The 24138-nt window shown below is 45.2% G+C and overlaps 7 protein-coding genes across 9 annotated transcripts in view; 5 read left to right on the top strand and 2 right to left on the bottom strand.

Annotated features, from left to right (window-relative positions):
- LOC138209612 (histone H3) overlaps positions 1-9457 on the bottom strand; it is an 89053-nt gene extending 79596 nt beyond the window's left edge. The window contains exons 1-2 of one of the 2 annotated variants that reach the window (XM_069168301.1): positions 8847-9457; positions 5008-5792 (exon numbers count right to left, since the gene is read on the bottom strand). In XM_069168301.1, coding sequence (XP_069024402.1) covers positions 8952-9362 — 411 coding nt within the window. In that variant the 5' untranslated portion in view covers positions 9363-9457 and the 3' untranslated portion in view covers positions 5008-5792; positions 8847-8951. Of the gene's footprint in view, positions 1-5007; positions 5793-8846 lie in introns of those variants that run through there. The other variant, XM_069168302.1, reaches the window with a different exon arrangement.
- Positions 9458-9733: 276 nt separating this feature from the next.
- LOC138209412 (histone H2A) lies at positions 9734-10213 on the top strand. The gene has a single exon (XM_069167976.1). It carries the CDS (start codon positions 9734-9736, stop codon positions 10115-10117), a length of 384 nt encoding a protein of 127 aa, XP_069024077.1. The 3' UTR covers positions 10118-10213.
- Positions 10214-11519: 1306 nt separating this feature from the next.
- On the top strand, positions 11520-12133 carry LOC138209414 (histone H4). The gene has a single exon (XM_069167980.1). The coding sequence runs from the start codon at positions 11547-11549 to the stop codon at positions 11856-11858; it is 312 nt and encodes a 103-aa protein (XP_069024081.1). The 5' UTR covers positions 11520-11546; the 3' UTR covers positions 11859-12133.
- Positions 12134-13641: 1508 nt separating this feature from the next.
- LOC138209413 (histone H2B-like) lies at positions 13642-15275 on the top strand. Of its 2 annotated transcripts, none has more exons than XM_069167979.1 (2): positions 13642-14336; positions 14895-15275. In XM_069167979.1, the coding sequence occupies exon 1, from the start codon at positions 13642-13644 to the stop codon at positions 14014-14016; it is 375 nt and encodes a 124-aa protein (XP_069024080.1). In that variant the 3' UTR covers positions 14017-14336; positions 14895-15275. The 2 variants fall into 2 exon arrangements, with proteins under 2 accessions (XP_069024080.1, XP_069024079.1); XM_069167978.1 differs by having other exon boundaries at positions 14767-15275.
- Positions 15276-15370: 95 nt separating this feature from the next.
- Positions 15371-18568, top strand: LOC138209411 (histone H1-like). Its single transcript, XM_069167975.1, has one exon. It carries the CDS (start codon positions 16821-16823, stop codon positions 17391-17393), a length of 573 nt encoding a protein of 190 aa, XP_069024076.1. The 5' UTR covers positions 15371-16820; the 3' UTR covers positions 17394-18568.
- A 1568-nt stretch (positions 18569-20136) lies between these two features.
- LOC138209064 (histone H2A) lies at positions 20137-20520 on the bottom strand. Its single transcript, XM_069167414.1, has one exon. It carries the CDS (start codon positions 20518-20520, stop codon positions 20137-20139), a length of 384 nt encoding a protein of 127 aa, XP_069023515.1.
- Positions 20521-20796: 276 nt separating this feature from the next.
- Positions 20797-22444, top strand: LOC138209061 (histone H3). Its single transcript, XM_069167411.1, has 2 exons — positions 20797-21804; positions 22028-22444. The coding sequence occupies exon 1, from the start codon at positions 20892-20894 to the stop codon at positions 21300-21302; it is 411 nt and encodes a 136-aa protein (XP_069023512.1). The 5' UTR covers positions 20797-20891; the 3' UTR covers positions 21303-21804; positions 22028-22444.
- Positions 22445-24138: the final 1694 nt, after the last annotated feature.

The following is a 24138-nucleotide window of genomic DNA, read 5'->3' as shown; positions in this document are numbered from 1 at the left end:
CCAGCAGAACAACATGAGGGAGGTGTGGACAGGTATGAAGGAGATTACTGGGTTCAAGGGGAGAGAGAGACAACCAGGGGGAACCTGGAGAGGAACAATCAGGGGGAACCTGGAGAGTAACAACCAGGGGGAACCTGGAGAGGAACAACCAGGGGGCTCCCTGGAGAGGTCAAATGAACTAAACTGTTTCTTCAACAGGTTTAGTTCACCACCCTCATCTGTCTCCTCCACACCTCACACCTCCCAAACACCTCTGCTGCCCCCCCCCCCCCCCCCCCCCTCTGCGCCCCCTGGTGAACTGCATAGAGCCCTCAATCTCAAAGGGCTCTTCCTCCATCGACACCTTGACCCCCCCCCCACACACACACACACCCCTCTCTGTGACGACTGGCCAGGTTAGGAGACAGCTGGAGAGAATCCACCAGCGCAAGGCTGCAGGACCTGACGGCATCAGCCCCGGGGTCCTGAAGACCTGCGCCGTCCAGCTGGCTGAGGTCCTACAACACCTCTTCAACCTGAGCCTGAAGCAGGAGGAGGTCCCGGTGCTGTGGAAGACGTCCTGCCTGGTTCCTGTCCCCAAGAAGACGACTCCATCTGGCCTTAACGACTACCGACCGGTTGCCCTCACATCTCATGTGATGAAGGTGCTGGAGAGGCTGGTCTTGGCACACCTCAGGCCGCTGGTGAAATCTTCTCTGGACCCTCTGCAATTTGCGTACCAGCCTCATGTGGGAGTGGACGACGCCATCATCTACCTGCTGCAACGAGCTCAGTCTCACCTGGATGGAACCGGTGACTCTGTGAGAATCACTTTCTTTGATTTCTCCAGTGCATTTAACACCATCCAACCACTGCTGCTGAGTGAGAAGCTGCGGGTGGTGGGGGTGGACGCGCCCACCGTCTCCTGGATCACTGACTATCTGACAGGCAGACCACAGTTTGTCCATCTGGGCAGTGTGCTGTCTGATACGGTGGTCAGTGGTACTGGAGCTTCACAGGGAACTGTTCTGTCCCCCTTCCTGTTCACCTTATACACAACTGACTTCCAGTGCAACTCAGAGTCCTGCCATCTGCAGAAGTTCTCTGATGACTCTGCAGTGGTAGGATGTATAAGGGATGGACGGGAGGAGGAGTACAGGGCAGTAGTGGAGGACTTTGTGGAGTGGGCGGGAAGGAATCACCTGCTCCTGAACGTGGCCAAGACCAGAGAGATGGTGGTCGACTTCAGGAGGAAGACGATGGCTCCACAACCGCTGAGAGTTCTGGGAGAGGAGGTGGACATGGTTGAGGAGTACAAGTACCTGAGTGTCTCCATCGACAACAGACTGAACTGGAAGACCAACATCAACGCTGTCTACAAGAAGGGGATGAGTCGACTCTTTTTCTTAAGGAAACTTCGATCCTTCAATGTGTGCAGCAAGATGTTGGAGATGTTCTACCAGTCTGTTGTGGCCAGCGCATTGTACTTCGCTGGGGTCTGCTGGGGGAGCAGCATTGGAGCCGGCGACACCGACAGACTTAACAAACTGGTTAAGAAGGCCGGCTCCATCACTGGCTGCAAACTGAACAGTCTGGAAAAGGTGGTGGAGAGGAGGACACTGAACAAACTATTGTCCATATTGGATAATCCTGTCCACCCTCTCCACCACCTGCTGCAAGGACAGCGGAGCACTTTCTCTAAAAGACTCCTCCAGCTCCGCTGTCACAAGGACAGATACAGGAGATCATTCCTGCCCACTGCAATAAGACTGTACAATAACTCACCTCTGGCAAAATCCATCACAGTACAATAACACTGTTGACTGTGTTTCTTGGTTTGTTTGTATATAATATATATAGATATATACTGTACTGTATATATATATATACATATATATATATATATATATATATATGTTGACTGTGTTTCTTGGTTTGTTTGTATATAATATATATAGATATATAATGTACTGTATATACTGTGCATTTTATATTTTATATTTTTTACTGCTATTTACTGCTATTTTATTGCTTTTCTATTATTCTATTCTATTCTATTCTATTCTATTCTATTCTATTATTTTATTCTATTATTTCTATTATTATCTTATTGCTTCTGTATGATGCTGTAGCGAAAAAATTTCCCCTCGGGGATTAATAAAGTAAATACCTACCTACCTACCTACCTAAAACTTCTCCGTTTCAACATGTGATATGTTGTCTTTGGTCTATATGCAATTAAATATGGTTTTATGAGATTTTCAAATCATTGCATTTTTTTATTTATTTACATTTTACACAGCATCCCAACCTTTTCATAAATGGGGGTTGTAATTGCATAATTAACATTTCTTGCCCAGTTCAAGATGCAATATGACTTCCTGATGTCTTTGATTTTCAGAGCAAGCTAAAACTATTGTGTGAGTTTTAATGGTTTTCAAATGTATTTTTCTTTGTATAATCCTTTGTTTAAGTACATTTATCCAAGTTCTGGATTTAAGTGTAGTTTTGAGGAACTTGTACGTTACTGGAGTATTTCCATTTGATGCTACTTTATACTTCCACTTTGCTTCATCTATTTAAAAACTTTAGTTACTTTTAAGAAGAAGATTTGACACAATGGATAATAAAACAATCGCTTTTAATTGTTAAAGTTAGTTTAGTTAAAAATTAAATCAGTGGTTTCCAACCTATTTGTCTTCTTACGTCTTACATAAAGCAGTGTGCAGTCATCATCGCAGCATTTCAAATGTCCGAGTCGTTAACGGCTCCATCAAATCATGATTTTTCCGTCTAAATTTCTCACGATTTCATTTCAATAAATGTTCAAATCCAAAATTTCATCAACAATTAGAGAAGTCCAAAACCTAAAAACAGATTTGTTCATCAGAACTATGTTTTTCTTCTTTCTTCTCTCAGAAATCATCAGATGACTTTTACTTGGTGTATCTTTAAATTTAAGTGTTGGTATTTTGAACTGAGTAAAAGTGTTATGAGGTGTGCTTTAAAGGAACCCAAATGCAGACACAACAGTGGAATCTCAGGTGAACCAAATCTTTTATTTCTCCAAGGTATAGAAAACCAACAGGAGGCACACAAAATGTCTGAGTCCAAATGCGCGGGTAGGCGCTATTCCACTCCAAGCTGGAAGTTGGATCCTCCGCGAGTGCGGCTGGCAGGCTGACGGACGGACAGGCAGCACGCAGCGGGGCGTGGTTTAGCTGGGGGAATCCCGAGGTCCTCCTCAGCAAGGCGGCAGGGTGACGTAGCGAACCGAGAGCAGAGAGAGACAGACAGACTTACGGGACTGATGTCGGGTAGCTGGACGGACGGACTGACAGTGAGTAAACAGGAAACCGGGGTATTTAATCCAGCTGGAGATGATCAGTGGAATGGATCCAGCTGGATCTATGAGGTGGGCGTGGCAGATGACGGAACTAGGAGGAGGGTACTACAGGAGAGACGAAAACAAACAAAAGCACATGGCAAACAATAGCAAACAGATAGGGGAATGACAGGACATGAGGAGAGGTGATTGGGGGTAAAAACAGAGGAAAACACACGAGGATCAGACAGGAATCCTAACAAAAAGATCTGAATACTTCATCCTGCCTGGATCGTTACATCGAGAAGACAGAATTAATTAAAATAACTGTATAACTGGAGCTGTTAGTGGCTCGTTTTAGGTATTCGTTAACTGAAAATTAAAAAAAAAAAAAAAGGGACCAAATTGAAACACTTTATTTCCCAACTTGCAGCATCAGTGTGACGTTTACATTCTCACTGTGGTTTCCAGTTACCAGTAATCTGCTCTTCAAGATCTGCATATCACATACAGCAGCAGGCGAGTGTGAATACATGCTCCACCTCAGTTCCACATTTGTCTGAAATTCTCTTTTCAACCTGACCAGAGAAAACAAAGAAACTAAATTCAAACACTTCAGACACTCTGATAATGATATTTTCCCCTAATGCTGGACATGGAATAGCTTCATTCTGAATAAACATCATAAGGGTCATTAATATTAATACTAACATGAGTATCAAAGTGCATAAGAAGAAGAAAACCCCTTAGTTTCCACATTAACATGCTGATAAAGATGTCTTTGTCTTATAAACCCGCTGTGTGACGTATTAGAGATATGTCGTTTTTGGGGAAAGGATTTCATTGAGCTAGCAGGGTGACATTTAGAGGAGTCTGTATGAAATGAATTAATACAAGATTTAGGATGTTGTTTTTGATGTTCTCTGTGTTACAGTAGTACAAAGTAAGAATGAGTGGAAAGTGACTTACAGTCGTACTAAGATCTGAGCCTCAAAAGGATCAACAGTGGACACATGCTGCACCTGCAGTTACCCACCCAAAATAAACAACACAAATACTGAGGTTCAAAAAATGATGGTTCACTAAAAACAATGATAAAGGGACCAGTAGATCTGACTAGAATTAATCTTTTGGGAAACGTATACAATAAATTCCGTTCTGTGATAGAAATATAAATCTCACCTGCAAGTATTCAAACAGAGAGTATCAAACATCTCAAAGATGAAAGGGACCGTCTCAAACAACCTGACGACACAGAAATATGTGGAATCGACCTCTCACCACTTTACATGACAACTATTATGTGGTGGTGATACGTCATGTGGGATATCATGCGCCAAAACCATGTAATAGAAGTCATATTTCTGTGAGATAAAGTTTCATTTGTAACATTAAACTCACTGATGAAAAATATGTTTATGTGACACGAAATGATCCCTTAAAACGTGGTGTCGGTTGAACACATTACATCCACGCCATGTGAACACCAAATACCTCTGATATTTATTGTGGTCAAACAACTTAATGAATATGTATATTTTAATCAAAGGTTATATGTTTAGGATCAGTTAAATGAAACCTACAAACTAGCTGCAAATTTCAAAGAAAAATGCGAAATGTGAAATGTTATTAGAAATAACAAAAAAGATCTAACATGACAGCAGGTGTACTTTGATAGATTATGACTGAAAGAGTTTGCAACAGGAAATAAGGAGAATCCAAAGTTTAAATAAGTGGACAGCAGAGCCCTCTCGTGGACAACTTCTGTAACTGCAATATATTCAAGTCAATTCAATTCAACTTTATTTATATATCGCCAAATCACAACACAGGTTATTTCATGGCACTTAACACATTAAAGTCCTTACAGCAAGACTTTACAATATTATACAGAGAAACCCAACAATTCAACAATTCCCACATAAGCTAGGAGGAAAAAACTCCTCTTTAAGGGAGAAAAACCTCCAACAGAGGGAAGAAAAACTCTCTTTAACAGGAAGAAACCTCTGACAGAACCAGGATCAGAGGTGGAGAACATCTGTTAACAGAACCAGGATCAGAGGTGGGCGGAGCATCTGTTAACAGAACCAGGATCAGAGGTGGAGAACATCTGTTAACAGAACCAGGCTCAGAGGTGGGCGGAGCATCTGTTAACAGAACCAGGATCAGAGGTGGAGAACATCTGTTAACAGAACCAGGATCAGAGGTGGAGGACATCTGTTAACAGAACCAGGATCAGAGGTGGGCGGAGCATCTGTTAACAGAACCAGGATCAGAGGTGGAGGACATCTGTTAACAGAACCAGACTCAGAGGTGGGCGGAGCATCTGTTAACAGAACCAGGATCAGAGGTGGGCGGAGCATCTGCCTGACCGGTTGGGGTGAGAGGAGAGCAGAGAGAGAAAAGGACAGCATAGAGATAGAAGAGAAGAACTGTTGGTGGAGATGACAATCGCAGAGCAGAGACATGCAGCTCCATGACGGGACATCTGGAAAAGAAAGAACAGAAACTACGCGAGCGAAGGAACTGAATGGAGACAACAGATAATAAGAAGAAACTATCGGAGAGAAGAAGATGGTGAGGTATGAGTCAGTTAAAGAGTAGGAGGAAAGAAAAGAAGCTCAGCATGTAACGAGGTCCTCCAGCAGCCTCGGCCTATAACAACATAACTAAGGGTTGGTTCAGGTCTACCTGAGCCAGCCCTAACTATAGGCTTTATCAAGAAGGAAGGTTTTGAGTCTAATCTTAAAGCTAGAGAGGGTTTCTGCCCCTCCAACACAAACTGGGAGCTGGTTCCACAGGGGAGGAGCCTGAAAACTGAAGCTCCGCCTCCCATTCTACTTCTGGAAACTCTAGGAACCACAAGTAGACCAGCGTACTGAGAGAGAAGTGCTCTGCTGGGATTATATGGTTCTATAAGATCTCTAAGATATGATGGAGCCTGGTCATGTAGAGCTTTGTAAGTCATCAAGAGAATTTTAAATTCTATTCTTGATTTAACAGGAAGCCAGTGAAGAGAAGATAAAACTGGAGAAATATGATCTCTCTTGATAAATCCCATCAGTACTCTTGCTGCAACATTTTGGATCAGCTACAGGATTTTTAATGAGTAATTTGGACATCCTAACAACAAGGAATTACAATAATCTAGTCTAGAAGTAACAAACGCATGAATGAGTTTTTCTGCGTCACGCTGAGGAAGGATTTTCCTGATTTTATTAATATTACGTAGATGAAAGAAGGCAATTCTGGAGATTTGCTTTATATGGTGTCTAAAGGACAAATCCTCATCAAAGATGACTCCAAGGTTCCTCACAGTTTTGCTGGAGGCCAAGACAACGTCATCTAGAGTAACTAAGTGATTACAGAAAGAGTTTCTGAGGTGTTTAGGACCAAGTACAAGAACTTCTGTTTTGTCTGAATCTAGAAGCAGGAAGTTTTTGGTCATCCAGACCTTTATGTCTTTTAGACAGGCTTCAAGTTTTACTAACTATACCTGGTTTTATAGAAAGATATAGCTGAGTGTCATCTGCATAACAATGGAAGTTGATGCAGTGCTTCCTGATGACATCTCCTAATGGAAGCATGTACAAAGTAAAAAGTATTGGGCCTAACACTGAGCCTTGTGGAACTCCATAACTAACTCTTGTTTGTCTGGAAGACTCATTGTTGACATGGACAAACTGGAATCTATCTGATAAGTAGGATTTGAACCAGTCTAATGCAGTTCCTTTAATCCTCATAACGTCTTCTAATCTCTGTAGTAAGATCGTATGATCAATCGTATCAAAAGCAGCACTGAGGTCCAGAAGAACAAGTCCAGAGACGAGTCCATTATCTGAGGCTAACAAAAGGTCATTAGTAACTTTCACCAGAGCTGTTTCTGTGCCATGATGAACTCTAAATCCTGACTGAAAATCTTCAAACAGATCATTCCTTTGTAAATGATCAAAAGTTGATTTGCAACAACTTTTTCAAGGATTTTAGAAATAAACGTCAGGTTGTAAATTGGTCTGTAGTTTCCTAAAACAGCTGATCAAGAGTCGGCTTTTTAAGTAAAGGTTTAATTACAGCCACTTTAAAAGCCTGCGGTACATAGCCGGTTACAATAGATAGGTTGATCTGATCTAATATGGAAGTATTAATTAAAGGGAAGACTTCCTTCAAAAGTTTAGTTAGGATGAGATCTAACAGACAGCTAGAGGATCCAGATGAAGAAATAATTCTAGTTAACTCAGAGAGATCAACAGGAGAGAAATGTTCCAAGTTTACATCTGGTCCTACAGTTGCTTTCAGGGCTGCTGTTGCTTAGCAACACATCAGTGATGGTGTCAGGAAGGGTCGGCCCGATTCTCTCCCTGATAGTAAGAATTTTATTAGTAAAGAAGTTAATGAAGTCATTACTGCTGAGAGCTGAAGGAATAGAGGGCTCAACAGAACTGGGACTCTTTGTCAGCCTGCTACAGTGATGAAAAGAAACCTGGGGTTGTTCTTGTTGTCCTCTATTAATGATGAATAATATAAAGTTCTGGCCTTACAAAGAGCTTTCTTATATAATATTAGACTATCCTTCCAGGCCAGGTGAAATTCTTCTAAATTAGTGGAACTCCATTTCCTTTCCAGCTGTCTGGTCGCTGCCTAGCAGAGCGTAGTTCTGAGTTGTACCATGGAGACAACTTCCTCTGGTTCATTACTCTCTTCTTCAGAGGGGCGACATCATCTAGAGTTGTAGCAGAGATACTGCAGTGTTTTCTACCAGATGATCCACTTGTGTGGGACTAAGATCAACGTAGATGTCTTCCACTGCTTTAACACACGGCATCGAAGAGGATAAACATGTAACTGCTTCCTTAAACTTGGCCACGACATCATCTGACAGACATCTACTGTAGTGGGATTTATTCCCACATGCTGTGTAGTCCATTATTGGAACTTCAGATGTTAATAAGAAGTGGTCTGAAAAAACAGGGTTTGGAGGAAATACAATAACATTTTCAGTTTCCATCCAATACGACAGAACCAATCTCAATATACGAGCTACAACGTAGATCAGTAAAGGAAATAATGGGTTGATGTGCCAGATGTTGGAGAAACTGGTCACCTGAAACCAGCAGGCGGATGTTCAAAATGAAAACATGTTTGGGAAATAGTGATGATTTGAGGATGAAACCAACAGAAGTTGGTTGTGACAATGTACATTGATTTCCAGGAAGTGGAGGGAAACAACATATCTGCAATTATACCTGTAGTTACCAGTGTTGTTCCACCTGTAGAAATGTATAAATGCCCACAGCAGCTGTTTGGAGACAAACATGGATCCTGCTGCTGTTTGATGCCACTGCTTAATTAATTGTGTAAAAGACAAACAATGAAGCAGCAACTTCTGCGAATCTTTACTTGATTGCATTTAGTTGAAATGTATAGACATTTCTGTTAATAATCAGTTGAGGTCTGTGAGCGCACCTCAGTTTACAACTACAGAAACAGTCTCCGGGGTTCAATTTAAAATGTTTAACGGCACTGAAATCATGAAATAATGTACCTGCCAAATGAAACGTGCTCATCAAAATAATGAGGAAGACGCGCTTTAGTAGAGATGAAGGTGGCTCTGAAAAGAGCCGTTGTGGTTTGTGGAGCAGCAGACAGTTTAAGCCCTCTCCCCGCGGATGCGGCGGGCCAGCTGGATGTCTTTGGGCATGATGGTGACCCTCTTGGCGTGGATGGCGCACAGGTTGGTGTCCTCGAACAGGCCGACCAGGTAGGCCTCGCTGGCCTCCTGCAGCGCCATGACGGCGGAGCTCTGGAAGCGCAGGTCGGTCTTGAAGTCCTGAGCGATCTCTCTCACCAGGCGCTGGAAGGGCAGCTTGCGGATCAGCAGCTCCGTGGACTTCTGGTAGCGGCGGATCTCTCTCAGAGCCACGGTACCGGGCCTGTAACGGTGAGGCTTCTTCACGCCGCCGGTGGCCGGGGCGCTCTTACGGGCGGCCTTGGTGGCCAGCTGCTTCCTGGGAGCTTTGCCTCCGGTGGACTTACGGGCGGTCTGCTTGGTTCTTGCCATGTTTCTTCTTTCTCGAAACGGGAGACGAGTAGTAGAAAGAGAGGCGACACGCGGCTCTTAAACTGTGGGACCGGCTGGGAGCCGGTGACGCTGCTTCAGACCTCCGCCTCCTGATTGGTGAGTGGCTCCTCCTGGAGCTCAGCGCCGCCTCGAGGAGCGCCCTCACCCCCACCCTCCCCTCAGTCTGCGCTGCTCATTGGAGGAAAGTCGGTTCAAATGTTCCGCTAAAACTCAGAGCGGGCCTCCCTCTGCTGCGGCTCCTCTGGTTGGTCACCGGCAACCTCCCCGCGCTCTCCGCGGACATATAACGGAGGCTGTCGGCTGCTGGAGCCACATTTTCTTCGAGTCTCGGCTCCTGAAATATCTGAAACATGAGTGGACGCGGAAAGACCGGCGGGAAGGCCAGAGCGAAGGCCAAGACCCGCTCCTCCCGTGCTGGACTCCAGTTCCCGGTCGGCCGTGTTCACAGGCTGCTGCGTAAAGGCAACTACGCCCAGCGTGTCGGTGCCGGCGCCCCCGTCTACCTGGCGGCTGTGCTGGAGTACCTGACCGCTGAGATCCTGGAGCTGGCTGGAAACGCCGCCCGCGACAACAAGAAGACTCGTATCATCCCCCGTCACCTGCAGCTGGCTGTCCGCAACGATGAGGAGCTCAACAAGCTGCTGGGCGGAGTGACCATCGCTCAGGGCGGCGTGCTGCCCAACATCCAGGCGGTCCTGCTGCCCAAGAAGACCGAGAAGGCCGCCAAGAAGTAAACGAACATCCGTTTACCGACCAGCGGACCACAAACAAAGGCTCTTTTAAGAGCCAAACACTCTTCTGAAAGAGCTCTGATCCTCATGTGTCTGATGAACCTCAGGGAGACCAACATCTGTCACCATGTAAAGAAAACATCATCTGATCACTAGTGATCACTAGTGCACAATGGAACTGATACATGTTGAAGCCTTTTTGGAAAGGTCTATTAATTCAGTGAGAACAGGACAAACTTCTGATAATATTTGTAAAAGTGTTACATTCAGAGAAACTGAGAAGTGTTAACGTTACTTGTGCAGATTTGATTTAAATGGTCATTTGTTATTGATTTACAGTTCATTCATCGTTGAAGACAAATTGGGAGAATTCATCACAAAAGAAAATCAAATGTTTACACTGTTTTTGTACAAACATCAAACTCATTACAAATAGCATTAACTCTTCATCTGAGAAATGAGATCCACGACATGTTTGACATCCAAGAGGAGCGCTGAGGCCAAATAAACCTGGACATCCACCGACTGACAAACAAACACACTTCAAAAGGCTCCAACAGACGAACTCCCCTCAAACACCTCAGATGTCGTGTCTGAAACACCAAGAAGCTTAAAAGGCTCCACCTTACTCAAATATCTGTCACGTCCCGGGAAAGGTTTTAAAATAAACCGTAGTACTCTGAAACTTCAGGCCCTACAGAGAGAAGTATTAATACATCTCATGCTGAACCAGCTGCTTTTATTGTGCAGGTTTTTATTTAGATAAAGTAAGAAAAACAATCTAAAACACCATATTCAGAGCAACCAAGTAGCTCTTGATGAAAATATATTCTAGCCTACAATATTCCTCTCATATCTTTATAAAATTATACTGTTATAAATGATAATGCATATTTACCTTCAATTAATGAACCTTATATGAGGTGTTTTTTTTCTTCCTACATTATAAATAAAGTTGAGTTGAGTTGATGCTCCTCATGGTGATAAAACCCTTCTTCCTTTATGTTGTTCTTAATTACTTTTACAAACTTGTATTGCTCTTCTCGATCTACTCTTGTATTTCAGCTCCTGTTTAACTTACTATTATTCATATTATTTTATTACAGCTTTGATCCCTTTAAGGCATTTTACTGTCTTCATTTTTATTCTTTTTTTTTTTTAAATCTAGTTCTTATTTCATTATTTTACTAGTCCTTTTTTAATTTATTTTTTACTACTGTCTGTAAATATAAACAGACCTGTGTTTTCACGAAGTTCTTCTGCTCCTGATTTCCGCTGTTGGTCATTAGGTGGCGCTAAAGCGCCAACGAGTTAATTATCAGGCCTCAGAAGAATCCCGCCTCGATCTTCTCCCACGTCCTCAGACCAGAAGTAGACCTCCTGCTGTGAAGCAGCAGAGCATCGTTGAGTAGAAACCTGCTGAACAGCAACAATGAGCGGACGCGGTAAAGGAGGCAAAGGACTCGGGAAAGGAGGCGCCAAGCGGCACCGGAAAGTTCTCCGGGACAACATCCAGGGCATCACCAAGCCCGCCATCCGCCGTCTGGCCCGCCGCGGCGGCGTGAAGCGCATCTCCGGTCTGATCTACGAGGAGACCCGCGGGGTGCTGAAGGTGTTCCTGGAGAACGTGATCCGGGACGCCGTCACCTACACCGAGCACGCCAAGAGGAAGACGGTGACCGCCATGGACGTGGTTTATGCTCTGAAGAGGCAGGGACGCACCCTGTACGGCTTCGGAGGGTAACTTCAAGTCACCCCTCAAACCAAAGGCCCTTTTTAGGGCCACCCATCTTCTCTGCAGAGAGCTCATTTCCGGTGTGTGCTGTTCCTTTAAATCTCTGCAGGTGATATTCACACCAGTGATGAATGATGGTCAAGAGTTCGGATCTGATGCCAAGAACACAAAAAGATTTATGTTTTCAGGAAAGAGAAATCCTCACATATGAACACGGCCTCCAAATACACTGCAGCTGCTGCAGAAGAGGAACCGACCGATTAGAGACTCTGTTATATATACATGTATAAATCCACACGTTGTAGATAACCTTATTCATTGCTCATCATTTCTATCTCTTATTTGATGTATTTGTGATATTTTCCTTATTGTGTCTCTGCTGCTGTAACGACTAAATTTCCCCCGTAGGATCAATAAAGTCTAAATCCGATCAAACTGAACATCGTTGGCTGCTCTTATAAACATTTAGTAGGTTTGTTGTTTATTGACTCAATCTTCTCACTGAGGATTGAAGTTGCTCACAGCTTCTTATAAAACTATTTATATCTTTCAATCTTTACGACAAAACAACATTGATTTATTGATGTATTTATCTCCATTTATTTGAATCCGTGTGAATGAAACAACATCTGCTGGTTTTATGAATGAAGGAAGTGAAGTTTGAACGTCGACACACTTGAAGTCTCAACAAACAGAGTTGTGTTGTGATTCATTTCCAGATGTTGAACAACTTTGTGTTGCTGCCACATCCCCTCTCAGTCCTCCACACACATCACATCACACACACCGTTGTTGTTGTTGTTGTTGTTGTTGTTGTTGTTGTTGTTGTTTACAAACGGACTCACTTCCTCATGGGACTGTTTGCTCTCAACAATAACGACACTTTTCAGAGCGGTTGTCCGGCGGAAGGAAAAGTAGTTCCTGTCAAATACACATTTACTCCAAATTACTGATTTTAAATGTTGATTTTTAATGAGAAATACTGGAAGAGAAACGTTTGAAATCAGAAGTGTTGATACTTCAGCATCGATCCGCACACTTCTAGTCATCAAACCTCGAACCTGAAAGCCTGAACGTTGTTGGTGAAGGAGAAAAGCAGTCGTTGAACAAACCATCTGCAGAGCAGCGCTGCATGTCGTTCAGCTTTAAACTATGAACTCCCTTCTTTGTCTGGTGGCGTCTGTTTGAATCTGAATCTCTTTCAAACACTTCACAGCTTTTATAAACTCCAGCGGGAACTTTCAAAGATGCTGAACTGTGTTTCCAGGAAGTGTTGGTGGGCGATGGAGAGCAGAGTGGAGGTTTGATGTCGACCCGGTGAGCTCTGTATCTGAGGATCTGGGTAGAAAGGCTGCATGTCCATGAGGCTGATCTGTGACTCTCAGCAGCCTCTGATCACTTCTCCTCACTGGGTTCTGGTTCTGGTTCTGGTTCTGGTTCCCGTGTGCAGTCAGAACCTGGAAACAAACATCCTGTGACCCGACTGCAGGATGTTTGTTTGAAGCTGTTGTGATGCTGCTGAGGACCAGATCAGAGACACTCAGTCAAACCGGCGGATTTCATCTCTTGTTGCTCTCAGTCACTTTTTAGTTTTCCTTCTGAGCACAAACTGCATCCAGTCTGTTTGAGCAAAGACACGTTTCCATGGAAACACACAGAGCCTCCAACTCTGAGAGCAGCTCGACCAATCACAGGCGGGCGGCAGCACAGGGGTATTTGCATCGAGCCCATATAAATGCACTGGCTCTCACTGGGTGTCTTCATACGTCACTGTTCGTGTCCAGTCATCAACATGCCTGAACCCGCCAAGTCTGCGCCCAAGAAGGGCTCCAAGAAAGCCGTGACGAAGACCGCCGGGAAGACCGGCAAGAAGAGGAGAAAGACCAGGAGGGAGAGCTACGCCATCTACGTGTACAAGGTGCTGAAGCAGGTCCACCCCGACACCGGCATCTCCTCCAAGGCCATGAGCATCATGAACTCCTTCGTCAGCGACATCTTCGAGCGCATCGCCGCGGAGTCCTCCCGCCTGACTCAGTACAACAAGCGCTCCACCATCACCTCCCGGGAGATCCAGACCGCCGTGCGCCTCCTGCTGCCCGGGGAGCTGGCCAAGCACGCCGTGTCCGAGGGCACCAAGGCCGTCACCAAGTACACCAGCTCCAAGTAAACCAGCTCCAAGTAAACCAGCTCCAAGCAAACCGCCCGGCTGGTTCCATTCAACCCAAAGGCTCTTTTCAGAGCCCACACTCCATCTAAGGAACAAATCCCCGATAGTGTACTTCATTCATCAACACGGATCCAGAGGTTTTAAAGTGGCGACATATCTTTATTATGACCTGATATTTGTTCTACAGGGAGGTCATCGTGCACCGCTTCATGTTTGAATGTTGAGCAACAAACTGCTACGATGAAGGAAGGTTTGCTGTACAAACAGCATGAGATGGTGAAGGTGTCACCTTCCCTGTTTTTAAAGGCTGCTGTTTGTCGGTGAGTCCTCTTGCTCCATTCTCAATATTTCATTTACCGTTGCTGTTGCTGTACAGAGAGGAAGGTGCACATTCCTCTCACTTATTGATCAGCATTGATGAGCTGACGACTTTATATTTGTGATATTTGACAAATGCGTCCTCAGGTTTCCTGTCGGATGATTTGAACTCTTCTAGGAATGTTTCTCCCCTTTAAGATTTCCCTGTGAGGGTTATTATTTGCTGGTATTGTCTTTTTAGTCATTTCCAGAGAGAGTGTTTACTTACAATGTGTTGGCTTTCTGATTGTGTCTCTTCATCAGGTCACTTTAATGAATGTTCTTGTGAAAAGTGAAGCTGGAACCAAACGGTTCTGGTTGATGACAGATGAGCTCCACCTGAGTGGCACTAATTATATCCATGTTTTTATTTCTTTATCTTTTGCTCTGCAGGAAAATGGATGAGTGCATCCTCTGGTGTGTTTTTGTTGGTTCTAATTTCTTTTCTTTTTTTTAAATCCCTGCCTGCATGCTGGTGGATTCTTGCCACTCGTATGATCAACTGTGCTCGTCCGCCACAGCTGGATTACAGTAAGGTGTCATTTTACAGACCGTTCCGGCTGTACTCGGTCTTTATATTCACATTAATGATGATCATTAATATCAGCCAGCAGCGCCAGAATATTTGAGTATGGGAGGGTTTAGATGGAGGACCAGTTTCACCCGATTCACCAGAGAACTCACCGTGAGCTTCACCTCGGACCGAACACGCTTCACTTCTCTGCGTTCTCCCGGAGCTTCATCTTCTACACCGTTTGCAGAACTACATCAACTTTACACGCTCACAGACGCTGCACCGCGCGGTGGGATTCAAACCCGCACGGTGGGATTCAAACCTGCACGGTGGGATACGGCGGGATTCAAACCCGTGCGGCGGGATTCAAACCCGCGCGGTGGGATACGGTGGGATTCAAACCTGCACGGCGGGATTCAAACCCGTGCGGCGGGATTCAAACCCGCACGGTGGGATACGGTGGGATTCAAACCTGCGCGGCGGGATTCAAACCCGCACGGTGGGATACGGTGGGATTCAAACCTGCACGGCGGGATTCAAACCCGCACGGTGGGATACGGCGGGATTCAAACCTGCGCGGGGCAATACAAGTAATGAAGAAATGAACTCTCCATCGTTTGTTCAGTGAGATCATCTACTGGTTAGGAGGACCGCAGTTTAATTTTCAGTGTCACAAAAGAGAACAGCCATCTCCTGCTACAGCACATGTTTACTATTGTTTCACATCTTTGTCATCAGTTTTTAGTCTTGTGACTTCCCTGTTCCCTGGTCAGCGGTTGGGAGATGAGCTGACAGGCAGGTCGGTGTGTGAGGTCAGAGGTCAGAGGGAACAGTCTGTGGTAAGAAGGAGGATGTCAGATGTTTTCGGGTTCATCCTGAGAGTCATGTGCCCTTTTTAATTTGAATATCGTGTTATATCACTGTGAAGTGCTGATTCAACATAGTGGGCCGGTTAAGTGGGGCAATTAGACCGTTAATCAGGAAGAAGGAAGGAAACGTGGGCTGTTTATGAGGAAGTTTATCCGGGAACTACTTGGTTCCTCTGGTCGGAGTGGATATGATTATAGATTACTCATTACAGTCTCATATTGGACACAAAGTCTCTTAAAAGACGTGAAGGTAGTCCAGATTATTCTGCTCAGACCCTCCTCCTTCGTAACTCTCTCATAAAATGTAGCCTAACTTTTACTCTTGTATTTACTTTCATGAGTCGTCTTGTGTTACATGAAACTCTTCAGTCCGCAGATCCTTCAGGTCCAAAGTGGAAGTGAACTGTTGTTAAATACTGTATTTAAAGTCACTTCCGGTCTCTGCTCGTCATTCACTGGAACACAAAGTAGCTGCAGAGAAAATGATGCACTTTATTGTCATTATAATTGTTGAGCAGGTGAACCGGTGACGGTGAGCAGGAAGTGAGCCTCCAGCACCATCAGTGTGTTTGCTGCCACCACAACATCAGGACTTTAATCCTCCCTGGTCGTCAACACGCGGTTGTTCTGGCTTCGAGTCAGCGAACAAACATGCGTGTCAGCTGGAAAACCGCTTTTGATGGAGCTCTGCTGCGTCTGCATCATTTTCGAGGAGGAAAGAGAGGCTGAAGCCGCCGAGCAGCGCAGCGCGGTGGATCCGTCAGGTCTGGAGGCTCTGTGGACAAACAGCGGAGCGCAGCAGAGCTCTCCATCACCCCGACATGAGGCCACACAGGTCCGCTACCGGCTCCCTGTCTGTCGGCCTGTCGCGATGCTCCGACACCGAAGTTTCACGCTCTTATTTCCGCGGAGAAAACACAAGTGTTCCCGTCCAGCCTGCACGGAGAGGAGCTGAGTCTCTACGGTTCTCATGGGGTGTTTAAGGTCCGCCTCCTGCTCCGATCTTTTCATTACTGTCACTCTGACTCGTCTCGTTTCCACAAGGATCCAAAGGAAAGTGTACCATGGTAGAAGAAGCTCCAGCTCCAGCCGTCGCTCCGGCTAAAGCGGCCAAGAAGAAGAGCACCAAGCCGAAGAAGAGCGGCCCCAGCGTCAGCGAGCTCATCGTTAAAGCGGTGGCCGCCTCCAAGGAGCGCGGCGGCGTGTCCCTGGCCGCGCTGAAGAAGACTCTGGCTGCCGGAGGCTACGATGTGGAGAAGAACAATGCGCGCATCAAGACCTCCGTCAAGAGCCTGGTGGCCAAGGAGACTCTGGTCCAGATCAAAGGGATCGGGGCCTCCGGCTCCTTCAAGATCAACAAGAAGGCTGAAACCAAGACCAGCAAGCCCGCAAAGAAAGTGGCTCCTAAAGCCAAGAAGCCCGCCGCCAAGAAACCTGCAGCCAAGAAGCCCAAAGCTGCAGTCAAGAAGCCGGCAGCAGCAGCCAAGAAGTCCCCCAAGAAGGTCAAGAAGCCCCCAGCGGCCAGGAAGGCATCCAAGAGCCCCCAAAAAGCAGCCAAGAGCCCCAAGAAGATGGTGAAGAAGGCAGCTGCAGCCAAGAAGGCTCCAGCAAAGAAGGCAGCACCCAAGAAGAAGTGAGCTGGCAAACATTCACACTCACCAAAGGCTCTTTTAAGAGCCACCACAGCCTCCTGAAAGAGTTCATTCCTTTCTCATGTCACCAAGAACAACAGCACAATGTACAAGGAGCACCAAGTGGGACCGTTACACTGCTAATCAGAGGAAGGAAGGAAGGAAGGAAGGAAGGAAATGTGGGCTGTTTATCATCAACTTTATCTACCAACTACCTGCTTGCTCTGATTACAGGATATATGATTACATATTACTCATTACTGCCGTTAAGGTGGTCGACATTATTCTCAACACCTACAAATAAATGCAGATACATAAAGAAATATTCTTTTGGAGTAAGTACTCAAAGACATGAATAGTTTTATAAAGCTGAGGGCAGCAACTTCAATTCAATATTTCTGTTTAAAAAAAAAAAAAATCTTCTTGATAATTACGGTGTTACTAAATACATTTGAAAAGATTGACTCTATCAACAACAAACCTACTAAATGTATATATGAGCAGCCAGCAGTGTTCACTGACCGTCCCATCTTTTTCTGACAGGTTATTTCAAAATGTATTGATACATATATTGATGAGGCTTGAATTGAATTCATTTCTGTATTCTTTATATAACCGAGTCTCAGTAATCTGCCGGTTCCTCTTCTACAGCAGCTGCAGTGTATTTGGAGAGACTGTGTTCATATCTGATGATTTCTCTTAAAGACACTTTACTCTTTTGTGTTGAGTAAGACACAGGATTGACTTGAAGCTCCTCCTCACATCAAAGCTCTTCATGTTCTCGGACTGAGTTGCAGCTTTTGTCAGCTACGCTCCGAAGCTGTGGAACAAACGACCTGTTCGATATCAGGGAAGCTGCTCAGTTAATACTTTCAAAAGAAAGATCCAAACGTGTCTCTTGACATCAGACTTTAACTGCCGACTCTTGAAGCTCTCTTACACCTGCCACGCTCTTGAACTACCGCGCCTTTCAGAGGCGTATTGCTCATTTTATATTTTCCACTTGTATTCCTTTTTATGCATTTTATCGGTTTCTTATGTATTTTATGTTTTATCTAATTTCTTTTCTATATTTATACATTGTTCCTTTATATGTATTTTTATGTGAAACACTGCGTAATTCTGCGAAGCACTTTGAGCTGCATTTCCTGCTATGCAAATAAAGTTCATTATTATTATTATATTATTATTAACAGCCCACATTTTACTTGGTATCAGATCAGAACTCTCGGCTATCATTCATCACCGATCTGAAGAATACCTGCAGGGCTGCAGGGCACGATTCTATTCTATTATTAAAGAAACAGGATTAGGCCGTAGGATTTAGGTGGCTTTTTTTTAATTTTTATTATTGTTATTATTATTATTATTATTATCATCATTTAAAACTAATTCATCTATCACCCTGAAATTACACACTCAGCTACGGTAGGTGGCGCTGTGCACCTATTGAAGTTGTTTGCGATCTGCCAATCAAACCAAAGAAGAAGATTACCTGCCATTTAAAGGAACAGTTCTCGTTTCATGTAATTAGAGTGAGGGAGATCGTTGGTGGTGTCGTGTTGTTCCACTTCACAGCCATCTTGAGTCCTCTTCACCGAACACGTTTGTCATAAATGTTGTTCATTACAACAGTCGAAAACAGCTTCTGCTCATCAGCTGCTGTTTTCCTCTGCAGTGATAACATGCCTCTTGTCATGTTTGAGTGACCCACTGACATCACGCTGACATAACCCAGCACTTTATAGTGAACTCCACAAAATCATTACTCCTATTAAGCATTAAAATTAATATTCAAAGATATATTGAGGACAAACACATCGGTGAGTAGCCTATATAAAGAACATCAGAGTATATGAGTATATAAAGACAAATCTCCAACATGTGCCCCCCTGTGTGACTTGCAAGTCACATGTTACTCTTCCTGTCCTTCTCTACCTGGGATGAAGTCAGCCCCACTTTGGAGAAACTAGTCTCATGGCTGTCATCCATCTCAGCTGCATGACCTGCTCAACCTCTTGTTTAGTAAAACCAGGTGATGCCTTTCTTCCTACACTGAATCCTGAGAGGAAAACCTCTATTGTTTGAGGGAAACAACAACCTACCAGTTGCAAAACATTGTGACTGTCCTTTAAGTAGTACAGAATATTATAATAAACGACTTATGAGAACTCACTTAAAACGCCACAAATTACATCAGTTTTCTTCTCACTTGTCTCTCCGGCCAAAGTCTATCAAATATTTAGTCAATTATATTCACCTTTACTTTATCTTTGAGTTTGAGTTTCCCCTCATTTATAATTTTAATTATATAAATGTAAACAATGTGTTTTATACAATCATATATTTATACAGTATTTACAATAATACTGTTATGACTGGAGGTGACATGACATTGGAATCTTGTTGGCTAAAATAAATATATATATTAAATAAAAAATGTATTCCTGTTTAGTTGATCTGAATATGGATGTTTTGGTTTTCAAGCTTTTTAATTTGTCGGTGTTGCTCCAAATTTAAACATCTAAATACTTTGAAGGATCATGTTTTCTTCACGGGGTGACACATGTTGGTTTATCTGGGATTCATCAGTGAAATAGGAGCTGAGATAAAACATAACATTTTCTTCTAAGTGGCAGATGTTCCTGAGGTTCATCAGACACATGAGGATCAGAGCTCTTTCAGAAGAGTGTTTGGCTCTTAAAAGAGCCTTTGTTTGTGGTCCGCTGGTCGGTAAACGGATGTTCGTTTACTTCTTGGCGGCCTTCTCGGTCTTCTTGGGCAGCAGGACCGCCTGGATGTTGGGCAGCACGCCGCCCTGAGCGATGGTCACTCCGCCCAGCAGCTTGTTGAGCTCCTCATCGTTGCGGACAGCCAGCTGCAGGTGACGGGGGATGATACGAGTCTTCTTGTTGTCGCGGGCGGCGTTTCCAGCCAGCTCCAGGATCTCAGCGGTCAGGTACTCCAGCACAGCCGCCAGGTAGACGGGGGCGCCGGCACCGACACGCTGGGCGTAGTTGCCTTTACGCAGCAGCCTGTGAACACGGCCGACCGGGAACTGGAGTCCAGCACGGGAGGAGCGGGTCTTGGCCTTCGCTCTGGCCTTCCCGCCGGTCTTTCCGCGTCCACTCATGTTTCAGATATTTCAGGAGCCGAGACTCGAAGAAAATGTGGCTCCAGCAGCCGACAGCCTCCGTTATATGTCCGCGGAGAGCGCGGGGAGGTTGCCGGTGACCAACCAGAGGAGCCGCAGCAGAGGGAGGCCCGCTCTGAGTTTTAGCGGAACATTTGAACCGACTTTCCTCCAATGAGCAGCGCAGACTGAGGGGAGGGTGGGGGTGAGGGCGCTCCTCGAGGCGGCGCTGAGCTCCAGGAGGAGCCACTCACCAATCAGGAGGCGGAGGTCTGAAGCAGCGTCACCGGCTCCCAGCCGGTCCCACAGTTTAAGAGCCGCGTGTCGCCTCTCTTTCTACTACTCGTCTCCCGTTTCGAGAAAGAAGAAACATGGCAAGAACCAAGCAGACCGCCCGTAAGTCCACCGGAGGCAAAGCTCCCAGGAAGCAGCTGGCCACCAAGGCCGCCCGTAAGAGCGCCCCGGCCACCGGCGGCGTGAAGAAGCCTCACCGTTACAGGCCCGGTACCGTGGCTCTGAGAGAGATCCGCCGCTACCAGAAGTCCACGGAGCTGCTGATCCGCAAGCTGCCCTTCCAGCGCCTGGTGAGAGAGATCGCTCAGGACTTCAAGACCGACCTGCGCTTCCAGAGCTCCGCCGTCATGGCGCTGCAGGAGGCCAGCGAGGCCTACCTGGTCGGCCTGTTCGAGGACACCAACCTGTGCGCCATCCACGCCAAGAGGGTCACCATCATGCCCAAAGACATCCAGCTGGCCCGCCGCATCCGCGGGGAGAGGGCTTAAACTGTCTGCTGCTCCACAAACCACAACGGCTCTTTTCAGAGCCACCTTCATCTCTACTAAAGCGCGTCTTCCTCTCAACATCCTTCGGTTTATTTAATTATTTATTATTTGATTTATTAACAATGAGGCTTGACTAAATCATTAGTTACTTGTGCTTTATTTATTATTTTTAGATGTTTATCATATACAGTGTAGACAACACGTGCTGTCTGAATACATCACGAGGCTCAAAGATACTCACTGCACACGCAAAACATGATCATAAGGCTGTTCCCACAGTTCACCGTCACGGAATGAAATCACGAAGTTTTTCACTTGTGTTTATAGGATTCTTCCCTCCGAGTTTGTACAAGCATCATGCAGCAGCAGGATTCAAATGTGCGTCTCCAAGGAGCCCCTGTGCGCATTTACGCACGTGACGCACCAGCAGTAACTTCGTTATTAATAATTACAGTTGCTGTTGTTCCTCACAGATGAGTTCTGCTCCGAGGAAGAAGAAGCAGTGAGTTTATTTTTTAACATGTTAAATGTGTTGTGAGAAATGATTTGCATGATGTGTGTGTGTGTGTGTGTGTGTGTGTGTGTGTGTGTGTGTCATAAATCACTGCTACACTGTACCAGTTGAGATTTTAAAAAGATTAAAAAATAACTAGTGTATAAACAGGCCAAGAGACCACTAGATTTCTACCAAATTAATCCAGAATTGTTTTCATTTTGAGTGACAGAAACCTCAGGGCTCGATGTGATGCACATGAAGCCAATACTCTTCCCTTAAAGACGAATACATGGCGACGGGCTGACAGGTGGCAGCAGCTCCTGAAAAGATAAAACAACCGGTATTTTTTACTCACCTGGATTTGAAGTTTTTACCGTTAAATTTATGAAATATGACACTCGACTCAGACCACCAACCCGGATCCTTCATTTCATTCAAATAGATGGAAAAGACAAACAATGAGATCTTCCTCTCCGTGTTATTGCATGAAGTGTGTACTGTTCCTTTAAATCTCTCCCTTTTTCTTCTTCTGCTTCTTCTCTGATTTGATTGGCGGATCGCAACCAACTTGAATAGGTGCTGACCGCCCCCTACCGTACCGGAGTGTTTAGTTTCAGGGTGATAGTTTCATTACTGTTTTAAATGATGATGATAATAATAATAATAATAATAATAACAATTAAAAAAACAACTAAATCCCATGGCCTAATCCTGTTTCTTTAAGAAATCGCACTAACGCCCTGCAACATTCTTCATTCATTGCACAAATTCCCTCCAAACTCCATCTCTGTCCCAACTGACACTTTTTCTGCTTCAAGATGTTCCTGTCTGTTTTGTATCTACGACACTTTAGGACAACATGCTCCACATCTTCAGCAACATTACAACTAATGCACTTATCTGAGGCCTCTCTGTTCCTGCACAGCTCCAGCAGACCGCTGCAAAAAAGATGGCCGACGCCACCACAGAGTCCTAGAACGTCCTCAGCGGAGTCCTGCAGACTCCGAAGGACCTCAGTCTTCTCAGCAGATGGAGTCGACTCTGGTCCTTCTTGAAGAGGACGTCCGGGTTGTCCGACCGGTCCAGTTTATTGTTGAGGTGAACACCCAGGAATTTATAAGTGTCCACAATGTCCATGTCCAATCCCTGGATGTTCACCGGTGGAGGTGGTGTTTCCTTCCTGCAAAAATCAACCAGCACCTCCTTCATCTTGCTGGCGTTAATCTGGAGGAGACTGAGATCAACACCAGTGGACGAAGTCAGCGATGACCTCCCTGGACTCCAGATCGTTCCCTTCTGACACACGTCCAACGACAGCTGTGTCATCAGAACTTCTGGATGTGGCAGCTGTCGGTGTTGTACCTGAAGTCTGAGGTGTTCAGGGAGAACAGGAAGGGGGAGGTGTTCAGGGAGAATAGGAAGGGGGAGGTGTTCAGGGAGAACAGGAAGGGGGAGGTGTTCAGGGAGAACAGGAAGGGGGAGGTGCGCTGTGGGACCACCTGCTGCAGACCACCACATCAGACCCACAGCTGTGAAACCTCACATACTGCAGTCTGTTGGTGAGGTGGTCGATGGTTCATGCAGTCAGGCGGCCGTCCACTCCAGCTCCCCCCAGCTCCCCCCAGCAGCTCCCTCCAGCTCCCCCCAGCTCCCCCCAGCTCCCTCCAGCTCCACCTGCTCCGGGGATCCACTCAGCTCCACCTGCTGCAGGGATCCACTCGGCTCCACCTGCTCCAGGGATCCACTCAGCTCCACCTGCTCTGGGGATCCACTCGTTCTCCTCCATGCTTTCTTTGTCTGTTGATTGCTCCTCCTCTGCTCACAGGTGTGCTTGATTTATCATTTCCTTGTCAGGGTGGTAAAGGACTCTTCCTACTTTTTTTGCTTCTTTTTCCCCTCTCTGCTCCACAGATGTCTTAAACCTCCAGTCATACAACCACTTTTCAACATTCAATATAGCGTTTTGGATGCTACTGATCACGTCTAATATTTGTTCCCCTTTTCCATACAGCTCCATCATCGGCATTGAGCAAGGACCCAATATGTCTGCCGACATCTGTAAAAACATAATTTATCCTAATGTTAAATAATATAGGCCTAACAACACTGCCTTGAGGGATCCCATTTCCAATAATGAATTCATCTGACACAACGTCTCCAAATTTAACCCTGAATGATCGGCGAGACAAGAAATCCAAAATCCAGTTATACATCCTATGTACATTTGCAAACTTCTTACCCAATAACTCAGCTTTCTCCTTATTTGTAATTGCCTGGTAGTCTCCATCTATCAAAACTGGGATTTTAACAGATATCCTTTTCCCACTCATCTTTTTGATC

This window comes from Embiotoca jacksoni, unplaced genomic scaffold (genome assembly GCF_022577435.1).
Source record: "Embiotoca jacksoni isolate LCO1_2020_lvr unplaced genomic scaffold, fEmbJac1.0.p SCAF_4, whole genome shotgun sequence".
Classification (NCBI taxonomy): Eukaryota; Metazoa; Chordata; class Actinopteri; family Embiotocidae; genus Embiotoca; species Embiotoca jacksoni.
This window is presented reverse-complemented; position numbering and strand designations above follow the sequence as displayed.

What these genes read in the sequence shown, in the direction of transcription:
- LOC138209412 (XM_069167976.1), top strand. Translation starts at nt 9,734, where the DNA reads ATGAGTGGACGCGGAAAGACCGGCGGGAAGGCCAGAGCGAAGGCCAAG.
- LOC138209414 (XM_069167980.1), top strand. Translation starts at nt 11,547, where the DNA reads ATGAGCGGACGCGGTAAAGGAGGCAAAGGACTCGGGAAAGGAGGCGCC.
- LOC138209413 (XM_069167979.1), top strand. Translation starts at nt 13,642, where the DNA reads ATGCCTGAACCCGCCAAGTCTGCGCCCAAGAAGGGCTCCAAGAAAGCC.
- LOC138209411 (XM_069167975.1), top strand. Translation starts at nt 16,821, where the DNA reads ATGGTAGAAGAAGCTCCAGCTCCAGCCGTCGCTCCGGCTAAAGCGGCC.
- LOC138209064 (XM_069167414.1), bottom strand. Translation starts at nt 20,520, where the DNA reads ATGAGTGGACGCGGAAAGACCGGCGGGAAGGCCAGAGCGAAGGCCAAG.
- LOC138209061 (XM_069167411.1), top strand. Translation starts at nt 20,892, where the DNA reads ATGGCAAGAACCAAGCAGACCGCCCGTAAGTCCACCGGAGGCAAAGCT.